Consider the following 25,980-nt stretch of genomic DNA (forward strand, 5'->3'; position numbering starts at 1 on the left):
TAGTGCTGGATAATTTATCTAATGGGATGGCCAGTATTGACACACCCATTGTTGGTAAAACTTTAAAGCTCTGCTACATGTCTTCTGGTGACACATTGATCCCTTGCACAAGTCTATACAAACTTTGTACGTGCACAGGAAAGGATTCCTCTGCAATTTTTTTTTTTTTTGGCCTTGCCTAAAAAGTGGAGGGACGTTTTCATGTGGAAGTCAAAATGGCATGCAGGCGTTCATACATGAGCTCTTCATTTTCATATGCTCATCCTCGTTTGAGAACATGCTGGTGAGTGTTGTACGTTTTTATAAATCCTGTCTTGTTTCCACCACTGTGTGTGCCCACAGGATACTGGATATTTTGACCTTTTTAACAACTTTTACAGGAACCTTAGTTGCCTGTTTATGAGAATTCACAACCATTACAATATAATGTAGTATAGACTTACTATAGTAGAACTGATGTTTATTGGATTGGCAAGGACTTGCTTAGCTTCTGACAATTTTGCTAATTTGCCAAATTTACTGCTGCTCGTGTCTTGTAGCAGAGGTGTATAGTTACTACTAATGAAACTGCTCACTATATACTTCTCTTGCCAAGAGGAAGGAGACAGAAAACCACAAACCAGTATATTTGAATTTCAAGTGCAAAAAGATCTGGGTGTTTGTGCTCCCTTAATGTGTGTGTATAGGCAAAACTTACATTTTTCGATGGGGGGGGGGGGGGCACAGCACTTCTTTTTTTTGTTTTTGATATTTTTGTACAATTGGGAAAAATACTTATTTTCTTCGTTTCCTGTCCCAGAGACTGAACAGGAAGTTGGAGTGTCCCTCTTACGCCACTTCTACACGGGGTGGGCTCCGTTGGATTCCACCTGCTCAGCCAGGAATCTGTCTGCTGATCCCTGCTGAGTAGGCGGATGGCTAGTTTGTGTCTGCAGAGCAGAGGTCTGATGTAAATGGACTGCCTGTCCTTCCTTTTTTTTTTTTTAATCGGATGTTGGCCGTTGTCGACAGACACATGTCAGATGCCCGCCGCTCCATAGAGGAATAGAGGAGACTGGAGGGCCTGATCAGGTCCACCTGAAAAACTGAAAGGGTCCTTGGACAATTGTCACCATTAAAAGATTATACCTTTCTCTTCTCTAAAATTTTGTGTTTCTCCTCGCTTTGTTTCTCAGTGACAATGGTTACCAAAACAAATAGTGTTGATGGGGGGGATGCAGATAGCGGTAAAAAAAGACAGGCTAACCATTCCCTACTTAAACAAAACTAAAGTGTTGCCTAGAGTTGCTCTTTCATCTACACTTTTGGCACCTCCTCTAGAATATCCATGGGCTGTATAGAACTATTCACATTGCTTTATACTGCAAAAAGTTTTGTGTAGGTGACTGTGTACGTTACTGCTTATAAGAGGAAATATTTTATGACTTACTGCTATTTTCTTAATGGTTTTCTCCTATATTACTTCAATGTAACAGTTGATTCCTTTTTGGAAGTGGTTTGCAGATGTTTTGCGCACTGAGTGCATATTAATGTGTGTCTGCAGCAGTTGCTGCTTTCCTACAGCAATGTCATTTTTTTCGTCCTACCATGTTTCATGCCCTACAAGCTGCAACCAAGGTGGACTTTGATATTATGTACCATAATAATTACTGTATTAATGAGATCAACCTTACCCGGTTTTTAGTCCGATATCACTATTCAGAAGAACGAATCCTTTTGGCTGGAGTTCCACTTTGATTAGCCAGGCTCTCAGCATTTTAGACTTTTTATTACAGATTCATCGCTCTTGCTTGTTTTCTGTCAAATTTCCACGTTTCACCTGTTTAGGAAAAAGATCCCTGTCTGCGTATCTTCTGAATGTAGTGCTTGCAAGTGACTGTTCTGTACACTCATGGAAGAGTGCAGTACATTGTTCTTTGTATTTTCTTATGATTGCTTTATGATCATATTTCAGTGACCAGCTGCACCTTTTTATAGATAAGATTTATATGTAGTCTGGGATCTAAGGCCTTTTGACTGGAGCTTCGGGTTATATCGTGTACAGCACGTTGTTCCATCGACTGTGCAACCAGCCTGTTGGGTATTTCCCGAATGATCATTGAAGCCGGCTATAGACGGCAACACTAATCACTGTGTTCTGACAGCAGGGTAGGCTCCCTGCTGCCAGAATACAATGCTACAACGGGTGGGATTACCCTGTCCACATCGAATGAGGAAATGCCTGGATCCACTGGTTGAACGAAAAAAAAAAAAAATGCATAATATATGGGCTGGCTTGTTCAGGTGAGAATATTGGACAAATGATCACCCTTCCTTTTTTTTTTTTTTTTTTATGCATGCTAGTCTATCAAACCGGCTACTAAAGTTTCAAAAATTCTCATAAAACCGCTTCGGAAGTCATGTAATGGGTTGTAATGTAGTCTTCCGTTTCCAAGCATGTGTGGTCTTGTTCTTACGATTTTTTTCCGGACAAATACTGTACTGATTAAAAGAAAATTGTTCTGGTATCGTACAAGAAATAGTTTTGCTTTTTGTTTTTTTTTTCCCCCCGTCGGATATTTATGCATGGACTGTCGTGATCGGCTCTCAATACCTGTGTGTTAATGATCAGATTATTCTAAGATCGATTCAAAAGCGTCAATTTTCATCTGATTTTCTCATCATTTACACTGGGCATTACACTTAGGCCTCTTTCACACGGGGCAGATCAGTCATGATCCGCCCCGTGAACATCCGCTTGCTCAGCGGGGATCGCTCCGCCGATCCCCGCTGAGCAGGAAGATGACAGGTGCATCGCTGCACGCTGTGCAGCGACGGACCTGTCAGAGCGCCGCTCTCCCCTATGGGGGGATCGGATGATGACGGTCCGTAGTGTCCGTCGTCATCCGATCCGATCCGAAAACGGAGGGAAAAGTAGGTTTTTCCTCCGTTACACTTTTCGGATCGGAGCGGGTCGGATGTCAGCGGACATGTCACCGCTGACATCCGACGCTCCATAGGGATGAATGTATGTCCGTTTTTCATCCGAAAACGGAAGGATGAAAAATGGACATACGGATCCCTCGTGTGAAAGAGGCCTTAGTGTGCAGAGGTACTGGGCTACTCTTATTACCTAGTACGTGATCTGACATGTCCAGGTCTGGGGCGCGAATGTGCGCCACCACCAGTTTTCTCGTGCTGTGATTGAACATAGTGGGAGCTGATCAGCAGGTACTGCGGGCTCTGTCTGCCACCACCCGGTCCTTCGGTACAGAGGGAGAATGGCGGTCTGCCTATGTAAAGTAAAAAGATGTTATGTCCGTAGGGAAGGCATGGGTCCTGTGTTTCTGCAAAGCAGGGACATGGATCCATGCCTTCCCCTAGTGTAAGCACCTCCCCCACATTAAAATACCAGCTAGGCACACAGTTAACCCTTTGTTTTCCCCTGATAACCCCTTCCCAGCCAGTGTCATTAGTGCAGTAACGTGCATATTTTTATCACTGTTCATTGTATTAGTGTCACTGGTCCCCAAAAAGTGTCAGGTGCCCGATTTGTCCCCCGCATAATTGCAGTCCCGCTAGAAGTTGCTGATCGCCCCTATTGCTAGTGAAAAAAAAAAAAATGTAGCAGAATACATATTGGCCTAAATTATGAATAAATTTGATTTTGTTAATATTTTTTTTTTTTTTTTTTTTTTTTTTTTTCAATGGATGTGTTTTATAGCAGAAAGTAAAACTATTGTTTATAGTGCAAAAAAGAGAAACTGTAGAGGTGATCAAATACCACCAAAATAAAGCTCTATTTGTGGGGTGGAAAAAGGATATAAATGTATTCATTTAGGGACAGCATCGCACTCCTGGGCTATTGTCAATTAAAATAACGCAGTGCCGTATTGCAAAAAATGACCTGGTCATTAAGAGGGAAAAAATTTTTTGGAGGGCAAGTGGTTAAACCCAAAAGCAAACCTTTTATTTTGCAGCTTACCTATTCTTAGATGTGAACAATCTCTTACTACATGTAGCAGCTAGAGGAATGAGACCAATCATTTTAACACTGACAGGGATGCTTACAATAATCAGCCTTTATGTAAAACCTTTATATTTCCCCACCCCCTGTGCTCCTTCATCCAGGGTGGGGGCACTCTAATACAGGAGGTGTTACTGGCCAGATTACTAGGTGAAAACGGAAAAAAATATAAAGAAAACGAATGCAGCTATCACATCTAATGTATTACATCTTTGGATTTAAGACCTGGGAGGCTTTGACGGTCTTCCACCTGAGTGTGGTCTAGATCAGTCCTCAAGGCGCCCCAACAGGTCATGTTTTCAGGCTTTCCATTATTTTGCACAGGTGATTTGATCAGTTTCACTGCCTTAGTAATTACCACAGCCGTTCAATCTGAGGAAAATCCTGAAAACATGACCTGTTGGTGCGCCTTGAGGACTGCAGTTAAGAAACACTGGCCTAGATAAAGCTACTCATGTTTACTGCAGTGTATTAGGGGATTCACTGTAAATATGTATTGATTAAAAAGCTGCTTCTGATTGGCGGATTCTGAGGTTGTGACATCATTCCACCTCTCTGAGCTAATCAGGTGAAGCTTTGTGTTCATTGATAAAATACAAAGCTGTCCATGAATGGTTGAACGCTGCTTAGACACCTTGCTTCCCCCCATGTGTAAGACGGGAAGGTCTCGTCTCGAACCCGGAACACAGCCTCAGCTACATACAGTTTATAGAGCACATGCAGGAGCCGCACATGTTAGTGAAAAAAATCGTTGTTTGGGCCAGCTTGGCATGACCAAACTCTTTAGGCCACTTTCACACTGAAGCGGTGGCCGCGGTAGCGGTAAAGCACCGCTAGTTCTAGCGGTGCTTTTCGGCCGCTAGCGGGGCGCTTTTAACCCCCGCTAAGGGCCGAAAAAGGGTTAAAAGTGCTGCTGCAGAAGTGGTTTGGCAGCGCTGGCTGTTGGCAGGGACATTTTGGGAGCAGTGTGTCCAGACAGAGGGTCAGTGGTCATGCAGCCTCAGTTTATATTTACCAAAAAAAATTGCATTTCCATGTTCTGTGTACTGTGGGAGACCAGATATGGTGAATGCAGGGTCCTGGGTTTAGTAACACTTCCTCTCGTGTGCTGTCCTGAAAGATTCCTGTAATTGGAGCTACCAGGTAAGTTTATTTTTCACCCCCCCCCCCCCCCCCCTCCCTTATTTGAAAGTGATTTGTAAACAATATATGAAACAAATAACCGTTTTCTCTTTAAAAGTGATCAGATTCCCTCTGTTCTCGGTTGCATAGGAGCTGGGGAGGAGGGGAAGCAGCAGTACACTGAGCTTCCCAGGGACAGGCTGTGCAAGGGAGGTGTCATGACAAGTATGATCATTGGAGTAGAGTACACAAAAATCCCAGCATAGCTAGAGAACTGACCACCGTGTGTTCTGCTTAGTGTGGTCAGTTTTTGAAAGTAAAGCAGAGAGACTGTCAGGGACACCAGGGATTCCACACACAGGAAGCATTACAAAAAGAACAAGATACTTTCTCATACAAGTACATAGTAGAGCAGTCGCATATCAGAAATATGAAATGTTCTAACAAACTCTTTAAGCTGCTAATCCTGCCAATGACAATTGACACACTTCCTGTCCTAGGGTGACAACCGTATTGAGCAGCACTCTCGCAGTTTAACAGGACTGTTAAAACTAAATGACCCCTCCCTCTCCTCTATAACAGGAGGTGCTTTTTAGTTTACCGACAACAATTTTAACTGATTTCTTGCTGGGTGAACAGCTATTTTTTTCCCATTTATTGAACAGATACAGTGAGGGGAAAAAAGTATTTGATCCCCTGCTGAGTTTGTATGTTTGCCACTGACAATTGCTCAGTCTATAATTTTAATGGTAGGTTTATTTCAACAGTAAGAGACAGAATAACAACAAAAATATCCAGAAAAACGCATTTCAAAAAAGTTATAAATTTGATTTTGCATTTTAATGAGTGAAATAAGTATTTGATCCCCTATCAATCAGCAAGATTTCTGGCTCCCTGTTGTCTTCTATACAGGTAACGAGCTGAGATTAGGAGCACTCTCTTAAAGGGAGTGCTCTTAATCATAACTTGTTATCTGTATAAAAGACACCTGTCCACCGAAGCAATCAATCCGATTTTCCAGTCTCTCCACCATGGCCAAGACCAAAGCTGTCCAAGGATGTCAGGGACAAGATTGTAGACCTACACAGGGCTGGAATGGGCTACAAAACCATCACCAAGCAGCTTGCTGAGAGGGTTACAGTTGGTCCGATTATTTGCAAATGGAAGAAACATGAAATAACTGTCAATTGGGGGTGCACCGTATGGGTTTTTTTTTGGTACCGAAAATGAAAAATGCACTAGGCCAAAAACCCATACTGAAAATAAACAGTTTTTTAAAAATATTTATATTTTTATATACAATTGTATTATATTCGACTTTTTAGTTAACCCCTTCCCACCGACCGTACGCAGATATGCGTACTCGGCTTTCCGGGGTTATACCGGGATGATGCCCGCAGCTGCAGGCATCATCCCGGTACCGTTGTTTACAGCGGGCGATCGGCTACCCGTGTATAACAACCGATGCGGCTAAAAGCCTCTCGGTTGTTATACCGGAGGAGCCATCCCCCCCCTCCCGCCGCTGTTACCGGGCCTCCCGTGCGATCGGGAGGCCCGGTGTCCAATCAGGTACCTTCGGCGACTGGGGGCGGGCTGGAACGAAGCTGTGAGCGGCTTCGTTCCAGCCTTCTCGTTGTAAACGCGGAAGCGACGCCATGACGTCACTTCCCGTTTACTCGGCTGCCAATGGCGCCGAATTTAAAAAAGTACACAGTATTCAGAATCGCCGTTTTCGGCGATCTGAATACTTTGAAGTTTAATGGAGGGATGGGGGGTCTTTTAGACCCCCCATCCCTCCATAAAGAGTACCTGTCACCACCTATTACTGTCACAAGGGATGTTTACATTCCTTGTGACAGCAATAAAAGTAAAAAAAAAAAAAAAAAAAAAATTTTTTAAAACACAATTTATAAAGTAAAAAAATAAAATAAATAAATAAAAAAAATTTTTTAAAGTACCCCTGTCCCCGCGAGCTCGCGCAGCGAAGAAAACGCATACAGAAGTCGCGCCGCATATGTAAACGGTGTTCAAACCACACATGTGAGGTATCGCCGCGATCGTCAGAGCGAGAGCAATAATTCTAGCCCTAGACCTCCTCTGTAACTCAAACCTGGTAACCGTAAAAAAAATGTAAAGCGTCACCTATGGAATTTCATAGGTACCGTAGTTTGTCGCCATTCCACGAGTGCGTGCAATTATAAAGGGTGACATATTTGGTATCTATTTACTCGGCGTAACATCATTTTTCACATTATACAAAAAATTGGGGTAACTTTACTGTTTGGATTTTTTAAAATCATGAAAGTGTCCCTTTTCCAAAAATTTGCGTTTAAAACCCCGCTGCACAAATACCGTGTGATAAAAAAATATTGCAACAATCGCCATTTTATTCTCTAGATTCCCTGCTAAAAAAATATATATAATGTTTGGGAACTCTAAGTAATTTTCTAGCAAAAAATACGGATTTTAACTTGTAAACACCAAATTTCAAAAATAGGCTTAGTCGTGAAAGGGTTAATATCAATTTAAATTAATATGAATTTATTGTTGGCCATTATTGGCACCTTTGCAAGTCTCCAACCATCTCTTGTATCATGTGCTCAGTCTCTAACCATCTGCTACGGGAGACGGTCAGAGACTGCAGACATGCTGCGGGAGACGGTCGGGGACTGCAGACATGCTGCGGGAGACGGTCGGGGACTGCAGACATGCTGCGGGAGACGGTCGGGGACTGCAGACATGCTGCGGGAGACGGTCGGGGACTGCAGACATGCTGCGGGAGACGGTCGGGGACTGCAGACATGCTGCGGGAGACGGTCGGGGACTGCAGACATGCTGCGGGAGACGGTCGGGGACTGCAGACATGCTGCGGGAGACGGTCGGGGACTGCAGACATGCTGCGGGAGACGGTCGGGGACTGCAGACATGCTGCGGGAGACGGTCGGGGACTGCAGACATGCTGCGGGAGACGGTCGGGGACTGCAGACTGATGCAGGCTGCCAGTTCCCATCAGATGCAGGCTGCCTGTGTCTGGATGCAGCCTCACCAGTGCCCGAATCAGAGCAGCATATCCGTGTGTCCTGGTGCTGTGAATTATATTTCCCGGGCGGCTGCAGTAACAACGTCCCACCTCCTGTAATCACGTCACGCTGATTCAATGTCCTGCCATTGGATCAGTGTGCCGTCTGTCACAGGAGGTGGGACATTGTTACTGCAGCTGCCTGGGAAATACAATTCACAGCTCCAGGACACACGGAGATGACGCTCTGAGGAGGGAGGACCCAGGCTCTGCCCCCTTTTCGGCCCCGTTATCGGCAACATTTTTCTTTTTCGGCAATGCGCCGAAAACACCATTTTCGGCTGATATGTTTCGGCGGCCGAAATTTCCGTGCATCCCTTTTGTCAATCTCCCTCGATCTGGGGCTCCATGTAAGATCTCACCTTGTGGAGTTTCGGTGATCATGAACGGTGGGGAATCAGCCCAGAACTGCACAGGAGAATCTCATCAATGATCGCAAGGTGCCATGGTCACCAAGAAAACAATTGGTGACACACTACGCCGTGAAGGACTGAAATCCTGCAGCGCCCGCAAAGTTTCCCTGCTCAAGAAAGCACATGTACAGGCCCATCTGAAGTTTGCAAATGAACATCTAAATGATTCAGAGGAGAACTGGGTGAAAGTGTTGTGGTCGGATGAGACCAAAATCAACCAACTCGCCGGGTTTGAAGGAGGAGGAATGCTGTCTATGACTCCAAGAATGCCATCCCCATTATGAAATATGGAGGTGGAAACATTATGCTTTGGGGGTGTTTTTCTGCTAAGGGGAAAGGACATCACCACACCGCATCAAAGGGATGATGGACAGGGCCATGTACCATCAAATCTTGGGTGAGAACCTCCTTCCCTTAGCAAGGGCATTGAAAATGGGTCATGGATGGGTATTCCAGCATGACAATGGCCCAAAACACACAGCCAAGGCAACAAAGGCGTGGCTCAAGGTCTCCAGACCTTAATCCTATAGAAAATATGTGGAGGGAGCTAAAGGTTCCAGTTACCAAACATCAGCCTCAAAACCTTAATGACTTGGAGATGATCTGCAAAGAGGAGTGGGACAAAATCCCTCCTGAGATGTGTGCAAACCTGGTGGCCAACTACAAGAAACATCTGACCTCTGCGTTTGCCGACAAGGGTTTTGCTACCAAGTACCAAGTCATTTTTTGCAAAGGAATCAAATACTTATTGACCCCTTTGGGGGGTGTTTGGCAGTGGCTACAGCATTGGGAACATGTTGCATGTTCCACCCTAAAAATGCGTGTAACATGTTCCCAAAGGTGAATTTTATCCTTTAACCGCTTCCCGGCCGCCGTACGCCAAATGACGTCCTCTGCTTTGAGCGAGGATATCTGAGTGATGCCTGTAGCTACATACATCATCCAGATATCCTCTTTTTTTAGAGCTGGCGAATCTGCGCACCATAAGAATGATCATAGCGGCTGTTCCGCCTCTTGATCGTTCTTGCGGGAGGGGAGAGGGGACGTACCACCCAAACCCCCCCCCCCACCACCCCAGCCGATCCACCCACCCACCCACCGACCGGTGCTTGTACCGTCTCACCGCTACGATCGTTGAGTCGGTCACAGGATCCACCAGCCCCGGATATTTAGCATAGAGATTTCTGGCAGACCAGATGGTCGCTGGAGTCTCTATGATCGTTCGGAGGCCGGGCGCAATGTTATGACGTCACGCCCCGGCCTCTGTATTAAAAAAAGAAACGGCGCCACTTCGGCTGGGAAGCGGGGTTTCCTTTTTCCCCCCCAAAAAAAAAAGGTCAAGCTAAAATAAAAAAAGTAAAATTAACAATAAAAAATGTTTTAAAGCGCCCCTGTCCCAGTGAGCTCGCATGCAGAAGCGATCGTATACATAAGTCCCGCCCACATGTGAAAACTGTGTTCAAACCACACATGTGAGGTGTCGCCACGAATGTTGGAGCGAAAGCAATAATTTTGGCCCTAGACCTCTGTTACTCAAAACATGTAACCAGTTAAAAATTTTCAAGTGTCGCCTAAGGGGATTTTTAAATAGCGAAGTTTGGCGCCATTCCACGAGCGTGTGCAATTTTGAAGCGTGACATGTTGGGTATCTATATACTCGGCATAACTTCATCTTTCACATTATGCAAAAACATTGGGCTAACTTTCTTGTTTTTGTTTTTTGGGCTTTTAAAAAAACAAAAAAACAAAACTTTTTTTTTTTCTCCAAAGAAACGCATTCGAAAAATTGCTGCGCAAATACCATGCTAGATAAAGTTTCAATGACCATCATATTCTTTAGAGTCTCTGCTAAAAAAACATATATAATGTTTGGGGGTTCTATGTAATTTTCTAGCAAAAAAATTATGATTTTTACATGTAGGAGAGAAATGTCAGAATTGGCCTGGTAGGCAAGTGGTTAAGCTGGCCATAGACTGATATTTGGCCAATCAACAGTGTCCAAATTCCTTTCATTTGTGGCTGTCCGTGGGTGGCAGAAGTCATTTCTGTTATAGGGACATGCTGTAAAACTTGTATTGATTGGCGCAGCTGCAGCGCTGATCAGTGTATTCTGACGGTGACAAGTGCAGCTGTCAGAATACAATATCCTAGTGAAGGGAGATTGCTCCACCCACTTCAGTTGGGTGGCTGGAGGAATCTTAGTCTATATCATCTATGGCTAGTTTTTAGGGGAAGTTAACCCTTTATGTGGGGTGACAGATGAGTTCTCTTGGTTCAGAAATCAAAGAATCCCACTAATGATTGTATGTTTTTTAAAAATGTTATTATAATAATTGTAGCCTTAGTTGCTGTAATTGTGTGAGTGCGTCTTTAGATCATACATTCTTAATGTAGCAGGACTGTTACATAAAAGGGGTAACAAAAGATCTTTTGTTCTGTGGTAAATACTGTGTAATTCCATTTTATGATTGCATTACATACAGTAAGGCTCTAACCTTTCACAAGACATAAATTTTGTAGTTGTTGCAGGAACATGGCAAATGTGGGTTGAGCAATGTACATTCTCTTATATGGTTAATTGAACACACAAGCTATATAAAGAAGCAGGTACAGATAGGGATCAGTACTAGATGTCTTTTTAGATGAGGTTTTATTGGATGTCAAAAGTTCAAGTTCTTGCTCTTTAGTGATATAGCAATATAAAGTATTTAGCAAAATAGGTCTAGCTAAGCCATCAATGTGAATTTAAAGTGGTAGTAAAGGTTCTGCTTTTATAAAAAAATAAACCTGTTATACTTTGCCAGCTCTGTGCAGTGGTTTTGCACAGATCAGCCCCGATCCTCCTCCTTCTTGGGTCCCCCGCCGGCGCTCCTGGCTCCTCCCCCTTGATCAGTGCCCCCATAGCAAGCTGCTTACTATGGGGCACTGGTGCATGCTTGCTCCCGAGCCCTGCTCTGTATCCATGTGACACTTAGAGCTGTGGCTCGGCCCGCCCCCTCTCCTTCCTCATTGGCTCACTGGCTGTGAATAACAGCAGTGGGAGCAAATGGCTCTCACTGCTGTCTCAGCCAATGAGGAGAGGGAGTCCTGGGACAGTCGAGGCTCTCGTGCACATCAATGGATTGAGATGGGGTTCAGGTGAGCATTGGAGGGGGCGCAGCATATAGAATATTTTATACCTTCATGCATAGAAGACCCAATACGGGAGTCTTTTCTAGACTTATTGGGGCTGGGTATTGAAAGGCTTTGGGCTGCAAATGTGGGGTGTTTTTGACATTGGCTTGAGACACTTCTCAGATCATTATGAATTTCTTGCAGGTGCATGTGACCTGCAATTGTCCACCTTCCAATATGCATTTGTCCCACTTCAAGCTGCTTTTGTATTCCTTTAAACTAGTAAAGAGAGTCAGTTCTGCTGACAACCTGTGGACACCAGCCCTTATGCTGCCGAAGGTAGCATTTTCCTAATGGATGTATTTACATCTGTCCAAGAAACCTGTCCCAGGAGAAACGTGGGAGACTGCTATTGCTCACCACCTTTTGAACATGCTGCCTGACATTTTGATCCTTTGGCTATTTCAGACCTGAAAGAAGAATGCACATCAGAAGTTTTAAGTTGTATACTTGAACGCAATACAGGTACAACAGCCAGGCAATTAGAAACAAGAATTCTCCTATGGGACTTTCTTGCAGTCAGATCCACAACCAAGTGTTATAAAGAGTAAGAAAAGGAATGTCCAGTCAGCCCACAGCTGCCTTTGCGCCAAAGCCCTGCTCCCCTTTTTTTTTTTTTTTTTTTTTTTTTTTTTTTGGCAATCTTTGGTCCTCATTGTGATTTTAGAACTGGTCAGGTTTATCAACGGTCTGTCCCGGTGAAGACTGCTCTCATAACTTCTTATCCTGCTGTTAAATGGACAGGAAATAAAGTGAAATCTCACAGGGTCACAGATGGCACCATAAGTGCAAGCTGCATCTAACTACACTTACAGCTCCTGTAGGGGAAATGCCGCTGTACTATTTTTAAGCCTGCATACCTTAACTAAAGGGTAAAATTCTTTAAAACTGAAGGCATTTTTGACAACTGTTGTAAAAATTGCATTGCTACAATGTGTTTAGATAATAGTTACTAGGGTGACAATGGGCTAAAAGGAACCAAAAATATAAAGTGAAATCAAGTAGAGATTTGTATATTGTAGAAAAATATTGGTTTCTACATATATTTTTTTTAATTTACAATTGGCTATGCTTTAAGAAACACTAGAACTTGGAGGTAAGAAATCGCCTTGCCACACCTTACAGGCAAAAGGAAAAGTACAGCATTCAATTCTTGTGCTGTATATAGTTACATGAAATGGGATGTTACAGATAAGTTACTTGTATCTAGGCCACTGTTCCCTAAACTTGATCATTGACACATCACCTCTGCCAGGGTCCTCCAATGAACAAAGCTTGGTGTTCTGAAGTTATTAGTATTCATGACCTTTATTCTGGAAATGGATTGGATTAAAAAAAAAAAAACTTGCCTAATTTGGCATAGGTAAAGATGAAATGGTGAATAATGAGCGTAAGGTCATGGATGCTGTTTTTTGCTTTGTAACCAATAAAAACGTTTGAATCTGAATAATGTATCGCAATGTTAGCTTCACTAATCTAATTTGGCCATTTACTTTTATGAAATTACAACCCCTTTTGGCTTTAAAATATCCTGAGAAATCGCTCTTATTAGCTGCTCAACTGCAAAACTTTATTTTCTACTTCTGCTTTTTATTGACACTGACAAAGATTGACAACTAAGTGACATTGTTTGTATTGTAGACACTGCCTTCCATTTGGGATGGGCATGTGTAACTGACCTGTAACCTCTAGCTTCAATGCATAATTTTAAAGTGGTTGCAAACCTTGGATATGAAGCATGAACAAAGCAAATCCCTCTATAATGTGTACTTGTCTCAATCCAGCGCATGAAGTGTCATTTCTGTCTGCTGCCTCGTTCCTTTTATCAGCATGAATCACTTTTGACAAGTTTTCCTGACACCAAGAGAAAAAAAAGTGACGGGAACGACCTCTGACAGCCTCAGCTCTGTTCCCATGTGCTGTGTGGAGGATTGTCTCTTCCCTCCAATCATCTCTCAGAGCTCACCCCTCTGAGCTCTGCAGAATGTAATTTCAGCTCTCGACCCAGTTTTCTGACAGCTCAGGCAAGCTTTATAAATTTTTCACTTTGAACAGATGTAGCGAAAAGAAGACTGCAAATAAATAGTTACAATTTAAGTAGGAGGATTTGTTTTAATCTGTGTATCACATGAGACCAGTCACTTCACTAGGTATATGTAAGGGTTTACAACCACTTTAAGTGTTTGTGTTTTTTGTCATTGTGAGACGTACAGTGGATCAGTCTACACACCCCTGTTAAAAGGTCAGGTTTCTGTGGTCTTAATAAATGAGAGATATAATTTCAGAATTTAAGGGGGGAATTAAAAAATGTAAAAAACCTAAAATAATGTGGTTGCATAGGTGTTCACACACCCTCTTTATAGCTAGGGATGTAGTTGTGTTCAGAATTAAGCAATCACATTCAAATTCATGTTAAATAGGAGTCCGTACACACCTGTCATTTTAAAGTGCCTCTGATTAACCCCAAATTAAAGTTCAGCTGTTCTAGTAGGTCTTTTCTGACATTTTTAGTCGCATCCTACAACAAAAGCCATGGTCCGCAGAGAACTTCCAGAGCATCAGAGGGATCTCTTTTTTTTAAAAGGTTTCGGTCAGGGGAGGGGTACAAAAGAATTTCCAAGGCATTGGATATACCATGGAACACAGTCAAGTGGAGAAAATATGGCACAGCAGTGACATTACTAAGAACTGGACATCCATCCAAAATTTATGAAAAGACAAGAGGAAAACTGGTCAGGGAGGCGGCCGAGAGGCCTACAGCAATATTAACCACTTCAGCCCCGCTCACTGTATATATACGTCATTTTTTTGAAGATGGATATCTCGGTAACGGCAGCAGCTGCTGCCACAACCGAGATATCCATCTTTTCAGTGAGCGATTCTGTACACGATAATGGTGGTCTCAGCGGCGGGTTCGCCGCGAGATCACCGTTATCGGCGGCGGGAGAGGTGCCACCCCCCCTCCCGCCGCTCTCCCGCACCCTCCGCCGCTTACCGGAGCCATCGGTAGCGGCGGAGGCGATCGGGTCCTTTCCCTGCTGAGGTATGGAGACAAGTGAGGCCAAGATGGCGCCTACCCGTCTCCATACCATGTGACGGCCGGAGCGACGTCATTACGACGGCTCCGCCCACTCTCTTAAAGGCACAAATTTTTTTAGTGTCATTTTTTTAAACGACTTTTTTTTTTTTTTTTTTTTTTTTTTTTTTTTTGCATTTTAGTCTAAATATGAGATCTGAGGACTTTTTGACCCCAGATCTCATATTTAAGAGGACCTGTCATGCTTTTTTCTATTACAAGGGATGTTTACATTCCTTGTAATAGGAATAAAAGTGATCCAAATTTTTTTTTTTTTTAAAAACAGTGAAAAAATAAATAAAATAAAATAAGTAATAAAAAAAAAAAAAAAATTTTTTAAAGCGCCCCGTCCCGACGAGCTTGCACGCAGAAGCGAACGCATACGTGAGTAGCGCCCGCATATGAAAACGGTGGTCAAACCACACATGTGAGGTATCGCCGCGACCGGTAGAGTGAGAGCAATAATTCTAGCCCTAGACCTCCTCTGTAACGCAAAACATGCAATCTGTAGAATTTTTTAAACGTCGCCTATGGAGATTTTTAAGGGTAAAAGTTTGACGCTATTCCACGAGCGGGCGCAATTTTGAAGCGTGACATGTTGGGTATCAATTTACTTGGCGTAACATTATATTTCACAATATAAAAAAAAATTGGGCTAACTTTACTGTTGTCTTATTTTTTTTTTAAAGTGAATTTTTTCCAAAAAAAGTGCGCTTAGAAGACCGCTGCGCAAATACGGTGCAAAAAAAAGTATTGCAATGACCGCTATTGTATTCTCTAGGATGTTAGAAAAAAAACAATATATAATGTTTGGGGGTTCTAAGTAATTTTCTAGCAAAAAAACCTGTTTTAAACTTGTAAACACCTAAAATCCAAAACGAGGCTGGTCTTTAAGTGGTTAAAGGAGGAGCTGCAGGAATATCTGGCAAGTACTGGCTATGTGGTACATGTGATAACAATCTCCCGTATTCTTCATATGTCTGGGCTATGGGGTTAGAGTGGCAAGATGGAAGCCTTTTCTTGCGAAGAAGAAGAAAAATCCAAGCCTGGATAAATTTTGCAAAAACGCATCTGAAGTCTCCCAAAAGCATGTGGCAAAATGTGTTCTGGTCTGATGAAACCAAGGTTGAACTTTTTGGCCATAATTCCAAAAGATGTTTGACACAAACACTGCACATCAGCAAAAACACCATACCCACTGTGAAGCATGGTGGTGGCAGCATCATGCTTTGGGGCTGTTTTTTCTTCAGCTGGAACAGAGGCCTTAGTCAAGGTAGAAGGAATTATAAACGTTCCAAATACCAGTCAATATTGGCACAGAACCTTCAGGCTTCTGCTAGAAAGCTGAACATGAAGAGGAACTTCATATTTCAGCATGACAACCCAAAGCATACATCCAAATCAACAGAGGAATGGCTTCACCAGAAGAAGATTAAAGTTTTGGAATGGCCAAGCCAGAGCCCAGACCTGAATCCGATTTAAAAATCTGTAGGGTGATCTGAAGAGGGCTGTGCACAGCAGATGCCCTCACAATCTGACAGATTTGGAGTGTTTTTGCAAAGAGTGGGCAAATATTGCCAAGTCAAGATGTGCCATGCTGATAGACTCATACCCAAAAAGACTGAGTGCTGTAATAAAATGAAAATGTGCTTCACCAAAGTATTTAACGGTGTGCACACTTATACAACAATTTTATTTTTTTACTTCCCTCCACTTAAAAGATTTTAGTTGTATAGTTTATAGGTCACATTTAAAGGTAGAAAAAGTTCTGAAATGATTTATCTTTGTCATTTTTTTACATCACATAAACCTGACCTTTTTTAACAGAGGTGTGAACTTTTTATACCCACTGTATGTATTGAAATGCCTGTATATTTGATGTGCTGTTGAGAGAGAGATAGAAAACGAATGCATACAATTTCTTGTGTTTAAACTTACAATCATTGGGTCTCTTAGGATGCAGCTCCTGGTGTGTGTTTTGTGTTTGTTTGTTTTTTTGTGTGCTACCAACTGCAAGCTATTCAAATTTGTAAACATTTTAGATTTTGCTGGACGCTGGAAACTTTAATGTGATCTTTTTAAAAGAAACCTTGTCTTTTTTTAAAAAAAATAAGTTGCTCGGCTGACATGTGGATCCAGGGGTTTCTGTATTTATTTGATCAAGAACACTTCAAGTGATACTAAAATCTTGTTCACCCAAGCCAAGCCTCAGCTCTGTGTGTTCATATTCAGACAGGGAGCCACGGCCCAGCCCTGCCCCGCTCTCCTGATCGGCTCACTGAATTTGACAGCAGCGGAAACCAATGGTGCTTTGCTGCTCTCTCAGCCAATGAGAAGGCAGAGACCCGGACAGCTGAGTCTCTTGTACAACATCGCTGGATCGAGATGGGGCTCAGGTAAGTATGGGGGGGGGGGGGGGGGGGGGGGGGGTCTGCTGCACACAGAAGGCTCTTTATCTTAATGCATTGAATGCTTTAAGATAAACCTTCTGCATTTTACAACCACTTTAACTCAAAACAGCTTGTTCTAGGTAGAAATATCGAAGCTCGGGAATGGCAGCCTCTATGTTTTTCTCGGGATAGGTTTTCTTTAAACTGTAGTATGAGTAAGCCCTAAACCTGCGGACTATCTAGTGTTTAGTGAAATCTTTAATTTGTCTGTTGTGTGCTGTCAGTAAAAATGATGTCATGAATATTCTTGTCTCATTTGGTTTTCCCGTTTTTACAGTTCATCAAGTGCAAATGTGGTTGCCATCGACAACAAGATTGAACAGGCAATGGTAAGTCATGACTTCTAAATTTTAGCCAGCATGTTTTTTTTACCATAATTTCTTTGACTTAAAAGGGATGTCACTAACTGCTCTATTTTTGTATAGGACAGATGGATTTATATTTGCAGGGCTGCCTTAATCCAGTTTTATTCTGATTCTAGGGTTGTTGGGTTATTTTGTTTAGTACACATTTCAGATGATACTTTTAGGTCATCTAGGTCTCCTAATCCTAAAAACTGTTGCAGAGTTTAGATTAATTGCATGGGCTGTTTTTCCATGTTTTCAAGCAGCAGGGTGCCTTTAGTTCATCATTTTGGATGAGTGCAGATATACACTGACCCCCTAACAATTTTCCTGCCTGCCTTGAGATGACTTTGTGTGATTGAAACTCCAGACAGTACCGTCTTATTAGGGATTAGTCACTCTATTTCCTTTATCTGTATGAAGATTTTAGCACAAGGTTTATGAGCTTTCTAAACCAGCATTTGAAATAGAGGAGTTAAGGGGGGAAATGTGTGGAACAAAGCCTTAAGCCCACGTTCACACTGAGGGCCAGTTTGAAATTGTGTGAGTTCAGCTGAACTTGCATGATTTCAAACTGGCATTTCCGTCCCGCTTCGGGGGCGATTTGACAGACATCTGTGCGGGTTCATGCACAGATGTCTATTCAAATCGCCCCCGAAATCGCCAAAAGTAGTGCAGGAACTACTTTCCGGAATTGGTGCGGCTCCGCAAAGTCGTTGCTGGCAATAGGCGGCAATTTGACGTGTCAAATCGCATGTCAAAACAGCCCGATGTGGGCTAAGGGCCCATTTACACCACGGCAGTAAATTGCAGTCAGCTTAAACGCATGGTACAGTGACCTAGCTTTCATTTGAATGGGCTGCTTAAAGCATCACAACAGGCCAAAAATGTTACATGCAGCATTTTTGCTAGCACAATGTAGTTCATTAGTGTGTGTATCTGTGCTATACCACAGTTGCAATGTAAAGGTGCCATGGTGTGCTATTCACAATGATTGATCCTGCTTTTCCAGAGCACAGTGGTGTGAATGGGTATAAAGCTGTTTATTCTGGTTTAGTGCTTGTTATACCAGCCAGCAGCATGTTGATGATGATCGTTGTGTACCAGTTCTGAGGGGGCAGTGTGAGTGTGATGCGCTTTTTTAGCATTGTGGTGTTACCAGGGCATATACTGTTTAAAGTAATTGCTTTCTGTGTGCACTAGCGGTTATCTGCGCTGTTTTTTTGCAGAAAACCGCAGGACATCACGTGTAGTGTGAAAAAACCCTAAATGTTAGATTTAACTAAAAGAGGACTTTTACAAAACTACTATACATTCCCTTTCATGAACTGCTAAGAGCATTCTCATTAATAACTTTCAAAAAGACATCTAAAACATTTGTAGCCACAAATGGTTATTGGTAATCAAAAGTATTCTCTCAAGTGACAATTGAAACATTCTGTGACATGTGCCATTTCTGCAAGTACTACCATTTAGTGGCCTCTTGACGGTTTGATCTGAATTGGGTCAACCAAAAGTCATCGGGGTGAATTCACACATAGTATAGTGCAATGTCAGGCATTTTACTGCATTGTGTCTCATTCACGCTGCATGCTGTACCGCAGCGCATAGGGCTGCTGTACAGCGGCATGAATGAAGTATACCTTTTGTACACTTCCAATAAGGTTTGTAGAAAAAACAAAAAAAGAGCTCTGGGATGTGCTGAATCGCACACCACACAGCCCCCTACTGCAGTCGGAAACAGCTGCTGGAGAGTTAAAGCGCTAGCCGCTGTGCACTCTTGTGTGAATTCACTCTAAAAGTAGACTGCTGTCAACCTAAAAATGTTACCCTTTATATAAATGTTGGTAGCACTGGTCTACCTGCAGTACATCGAATTTCTACCACTGTAGCTGCAGACACAGTGGAGTAATTCATACTCAGCTGGTAAATTCTCCTGAAGTGTTTCTTCTGTTAACTAAGAGGTCAATGAGGGATTGTTTTCTACCTAGTTAATGGCTTGAATGTCTGTAGCTTAGCCACATGTTCATTTTAAGGTTTCCTTTAACTTGAAAATCACCTGAAAAGCTGCTATACAGTTCCTTGAAAAAGTATTCACACCCCTTTTAAAATTTTCCATATTTTGTCATGTTACAACCAAAAACATGTATTTTATTGGGATTTTATGTGATAGACCAACACAAAGTGGCACATATTTGTGAAGAGGAAGGAAAATGATAAATGGTTTTCCAAATTTTTTTACAAATATCTGAAAAGTGTGGTGTGCATTTGTATTCACCCCCCCCCCCCTTTACTCTGATACCCATAACTAAAATCTAGTGGAGCCAATTGCCTTCAGACATCACCTAATTAGTAAATAGAGTCTGCCTGTGTGTAATCTTTAATCTCAGTATACATACCGCTGTTCTGTGAAGCCCTCAGAGGTTTGTTGTAGACCCTTAGTGAACAAATGGCATAAAGGCCAAGGAACCCACCAGACAGGTCAGGGATAAAGTTGTGGAACATTTTAAAGCAGGGTTAGGATATAAAAAAAAAAAATATTCCAAGCTTTGAACATCTCACGGAGCACTGTTCAATCCTTCATCCGAAAATGGAAAGAGTATGGCACAACTGCAAACTTACCAAGACATAGCCGTCCACCTAAACTGACAGGCCGGGCAAGGAGAGTATTAATCAGAGAAGCAGCTAAGAGCTCCATGGTAACTCTGGAGGAGCTGCAGAGATCAACAGCTCAGGTGGGAGAATCTGTCCACAGGACACAACTATTAGTTGTGCACTCCACAAATCTGGACTTTATGGAAGAGTGGCAAGAAGAAAGCCATTGCTGAAAGAGCCATAAGAAGTCCCATTTGCAGTTTGCAAGATGCCATGTGGGGGACACAGCAAACATGTGGCAGAAGGTGCTCTGGTCAGATGAGACCAAAATTGAACTTTTTGGCCTAAAAGCAAAACGCTATGTGTGGACCGAAAACTGCACACCATCCCCACTGTGAAACGTGGTGGTGGCAGCAGCAGCATCATGTTGTGGGGATCTTTTTTTTTTTCAGCAGGGACAGGGAAGCTGGTCAGAGTTGATGGGAAGTTGGATGGAGCCAAATACAGGGCAATCTGGGGCTGAGGTTCACCTTCCAGCAGGACAACGACCCTAAACATACAGCCAGAGCTACAATGGAATGGTTTAGAATGATCAAAGCATATTCATGTGTTGGAATGGCCCAGACCTTAATCTATTTAAAAATCTTTGACGAGACTTGAAAATTGCTGTTTAGACGCTCTCCATCCAATCTGACAGAGCTTGAGCTTTTTTGCAAAGAAGAATGCACATCTCTTTGCACATCTCTAGATGTGCAAAGCTGGTAGAGACATACCCAAAAAGTTTTGCAGCTGTAATTGCAGCAAAAGGTGGTTCTACAAAGTATTGACTGAGTGGGCTGAATACAAATGCACGGCACGCTGTACAGCTCTTTATCTGTAAAAAAATTTGGAAAACCATTTATCGATTTCCGTCCACTTCACAATTATGTGCCAATCCCAATAAAATACATTTATGTTTCTGGTTGTAACATGACAAAATTTCAAGGGGTATGAATACATTTTCAAGGCACTTTAATTGCAGACTTAAAGCTAAACTCCAGGTTTTTACAGAGGTACACGGGTCTAGCTTGGGACCACTGTGGAAGTGGATAATCACTGTAATGGTCGCTGCTAACTACCGTGATCGTCCGCAGTCATCTGGGTCCTGTGCTGACCGCCTGTCGTCCCAGCATTCTGAGAAGTGCAGCCGCACAGCACAGGACCCAGAAAACTGCAGTGATTGCTGTAGTGGCAGCAAGTGCTATAGTGATTCTCCACTTCCACAGTGGTCCCACAAGTATAGAATATGTATACTTACATTGGTGCAAACTGGACCAGTGCAATGGAGTATGCAGTAAAACCATATCTAGAGTTCAGTTTTAAATTAATCTTACATCAGTGCTTTGGATCACTGAAACAAGAAGGTAGATCGGTAGTCTTTCCTGTCCTGCATATCTCCTTCATAACTCGGCTTAACAGCCAGTCAAAAATAGTATTTTCTGAAGGTTAACTCTGGCAGCCCCTACGTTCTCAAGACGGGATAATTTAAGCTGCTTTCACACTGATGTGTTTTTACCGCTAAAATACGCAACAATAATGCAATCCCATTAAATCCCATGGGACTCTTTGGACCACTGAGTGGTACATTTTGAAAAGTCCTGCATGCTGCATCTTTGGTGCGCCTTTCAAAAATATAGGACCCTATTGAAATGGATAGACAATATGTCAAACGCACCAAAAATGCAATGCAGATGCATTTTTGAGTTGTATAGCCAGATTTCACAGCTGCATGCTGGGTAATAGGCACCCAGAAATCGCACTGGAAACTCATCAAAAACGCATATGCATTTTTACGGTGTTTTTTTGCAACAGAGCAGTGTAAAAACAGCCTTAAAGTGGTATTAAAGGTTCGGCTTTTTTAAAGTCATACTTGCTCTATGCAATGGTTTTGCACAGAGCAGCCCCAACTCTCCTCTTAGGTGCCCTGCTGGAACTCCTGGCTTCTCCCTCTTGACCAGTGCCCCCAATAGCAAGCTGCTTGCTATAGGGCCAATGGTGCCTGCTTGCTCCCGAGACTTACTCTATGCGCCCATTAGAGACGCACAGCTGCAGCTTGGCCTTGCCCCTGCTCTCTCCTCATTGACTCACTGTCTGTGATTGACAGCAGTGGGAGCCAATGTCTCCCGCTGCTGCCTTGGCCAATGAGGAGAGGGAGTCCTGGGATAGCCGAGGCTCTCGTGCACATCGCTGGATCAAGATGGGGCTCAGGTAAGTATTAGGGGGGGCTGGGGGGTGTTGATGCACACAGGTTTTTACCTTTCCCTCCTTGGGGGGGGGGGGGGTTTGGGTACCTTGTTTTGACGGGTACACGCTCTGACAAACTCGGCCAGAAATTTGGCCCCCCTCCTTCGCAGCCAGGCCACTCGCAAAGAGCAGCACACTTTGCACATGCGCAGTAGGGAACAACTTCACTGCCAGTTTCCCTTAGCCAAGATGGCGGTGGCAGCACCCGCTTTTTTTTTTTTTTTTTTTTTCCGCCTCGGGTGAAGACACCGCTGGATTTGTTGACAGGCAAGTGTTATAATATTGAAAGTCAACAGCTACAGTATTTGTAGCTGCCGACTTTTTTAATTTTTCTGAAGGAGCCTGGAGCTCCACTTTAAGGTGGAGAAATTTCAGTCCTGTTAATGAAAACTGCTTGTGACTGGTCACACCTAACAAGATAAAACCTTCAGGGGATAACTATTTATATACAAATATCATTTTCTTTTGTTGAGCCATAGATATGCATAACTTTTTTAAGGGTAATCTGTCAGATTACTTCTGCTTTTTTGTGCGTTCATAGCAGTTTTATTTCAGGTATATTGTAGCACATCATGGTTATCTGTTGTTTAAAATTTAATTGCTTGTTCTATCATGTCAAAATGACAGGATATTGTTCTCACCACAAGAGCTGACTGAGAAAGGGAAGTGTCCAAGTATGAACTATACGTGCAGAGCTGTCTGCACTTAAAGCCTCTGTATCGCTGATGAAAGTATGTAATCTCCAAGCATCACCTGATTATGTCATAGTCATGCCCGATGTCAAAGCATTCCCACATTAGTTTACATGGTCATTGTTTAGAAATAATTTAGTAATGTCCTCCCACTGGTCTATTATGAGTCAGACAGATATGTCTTGCAATATATTTTTTTTCCTTGTATACTGTAGATAAAGGCAGTAGCAAACACCGGATAATGTAGACTCATGGATGTTCTAATTTAAATCTAATACTAGTTAGTAACACACGACTTTTTGTATTTTATTTTTTTATTTTATTTTTTTTGGTGGTCTACAGACTCTCCACGACTTCATTCTTTCTCCTCTGTGGGCAGATATTCATTAAGATATTCCCATATCTACCAAAGTATGCACTCGCGTTCTTAAGATCTGCCGGTGCTGGGCACTGGGTGTCCATCGGCACCCGCCAATCGTCAGGCAGGTCTCATTTGTGTGTGTTTTACCATCTAAACAAGGCAGATCTCCGCTCTAATGGAGAAAGGGGTGATTTTGTGTCCCTACAAGGCAGGGGAAAAAAAAAATTCTCCATCTCCTCCTCTAGTAAAAGCAGCACATACAGGTTAAATCTTCTGGAGGTCAAGTAGTTGATTTGCAGGGATTTCCTCGAAACTTCGTGTTTCGTTATGGGACAGGAAGTGAAGGGAAATCTCTCCAATCGGACACAGATGGAAGAAAAAAAATCTGACATGGTTATAACCCTCCACTGCTGTATCCAAAAAAAAAATGTTTTGCCTATAGTTCTACTTTAAGCAAAAGAAAAGATGTTCACATTTACAGTTAACATTTTTTACAATTAACATTTCCCTAAACTGCAAGTGTCCTCTATTAACCACTTAAGGACCGAGCCGCTTTCTGAGATTTAGTGTTTACAATTTAAAAACTTTTTTTTTTTTGCTAGAAAATTACTTAGAACCCCCAAACATTATATATTTTTTTTCTAACACCCTAGAGAATAAAATGGCAGTCGTTGCAATACTTTGTCACACCGTATTTGCGCAGCGGTTTTGAAAGCGCACTTTTTTGAAAAAAAAAAAAAATACGTTTTTGAATTAAAAATTAAGACAGCAGTAAAGTGAGCCCAATTTTTTTATATTTTTTATATTGTGAAAGATGATGTTATGCTGAGTAAATTGATACCCAACATGTCACGCTTCAAAATTGCACCCACTCGTAGAATGGCGATAAACTTTTACCCTTGAAGATCTCCATAGGCGACGTTTAAAAAATTCTACAGGTTGCATGTTTTAAGTTAGAGGAGGTCTAGGGCTAGAATTTATTGCTCTCGCTCTAACGATCGCGGTGATATCTCACATGTGTAGTTTGAGCACCGTTTTCATATGTGGGCACAACTCCCGTATGCGTTCGCTTCTGCACGTGAGCCCTGCGGGACGGGGCACCTTTTAAAAATTTTTTTTTTTTTTTTTTTTTCTATTTTACCTTTATTTTTTATTTTTACACTGTTCTTTTAAAAGAAAAATATGGCACTTTTATTACTATTACAAGGAAGGTAAACATCCCTAATAGAAAAAAGCATGACAGGAGCTCTTAAATATGATATCTGGGGTCAAAAATCTCATATTTACACTAATTATGCATTTAAAAAAAAAAAAAAAATAATGTCCCTTGTTAAGAGCTATGGGCGGAATTGACGCTTTGACATCTCTTCTGCCCTGCAATGATATGTAGACGGGTGTGAGCCATCTTCCCCTCACTCTTCTCCATGCCTAACAGTAGAGCGGACCCGTTCGCCTCTGCCGGCGGTTCTGGTAAGGTGGACCTCTCCCGTCGCGATTAAGTGATCTTCCGGCGAATCCGCTGCAGAGACCACTTATCTGAAAGTGAACCACCCGCTGAAGGATACCAGGATAAGGGCAGCCAGCTGCTGCCCTAACAATACCCCTCTTCAAAGTACTGACGTATAATTACGGCAGGCTGTCCGTAAGTGGTTAACCAAATACAGTGGATTTTACTGACAGTTAAAGTGATTGTAAAGGCTTGTTTTTTCGTTTTTTTTTTTTTTTTTTTTTTTTTCTTTTTTTTTTTTTTTACAAATGACAGACATGTTACACCTCCTCTGTGCAGTTGATTTTGCACAGAGCAGACTGAATCCTCCTCTTCTCAGGTCCTTTTTTGCTGCTCTTGGCCCCTCCTTCCTTTGAGTGCCCCCTCAGCTTGCTACACAGGGCACCCAAGCCAAGCCAGAGCTCCATGTATCCATTCAGACACACAGACCCGACCTGGCCCCGCCCCCTCTCTTTCCTGATTGGCTGACTGACTTTGACAGCCTTGGGAGCCAATTGCGCCGCTGCTCTGTCTCAGCCAATGAGTAGGAATGTACTGGATGGCTGAGGGGATCATGGACATCGCTGGAGAGAGAAGGGGCTCAGGTAGGTAAGTGCTGGGGGAGCTGCTACACACAGAAGGTTTTTTATCTTAATGCATGAAGATGCCTTTACAACTCCTTTAACCACAACCATGAGTGTGTATGAACTGCTGTTCTAACAATAAAAGTTGGCCAGCTTCTACTGTAGATTTATATAAGCTGAATGGCAGAGCAGTGCCTTCCTTGTACCTGCCTTGGCAATTTTGTAGTAGAGTGGTAGAACTTTGTTTGAATATCGCCTGGAATTTACAGACCAGCACCATTGGCACCCAACTATTCTAGAAAAGTAGCTTGCCCT

The 25,980-nt window shown here is 42.6% G+C and overlaps 1 protein-coding gene across 2 annotated transcripts in view; it reads left to right on the forward strand.

The window, feature by feature from the left end:
* The window catches only part of TSC22D2 (TSC22 domain family member 2), a 71,601-nt gene that overhangs the window by 42,830 nt on the left and 2,791 nt on the right, over positions 1-25,980 (forward strand). For both annotated transcript variants that reach the window (XM_073625982.1, XM_073625983.1), the window contains one exon: positions 17,598-17,649. In XM_073625982.1, coding sequence (XP_073482083.1) covers positions 17,598-17,649 — 52 coding nt within the window. The remainder of the gene's footprint in view (positions 1-17,597; positions 17,650-25,980) is intronic.

Source organism: Aquarana catesbeiana, linkage group LG04, assembly GCF_042186555.1.
Source record: "Aquarana catesbeiana isolate 2022-GZ linkage group LG04, ASM4218655v1, whole genome shotgun sequence".
In the NCBI taxonomy this organism is placed as follows: domain Eukaryota; kingdom Metazoa; phylum Chordata; class Amphibia; order Anura; family Ranidae; genus Aquarana; species Aquarana catesbeiana.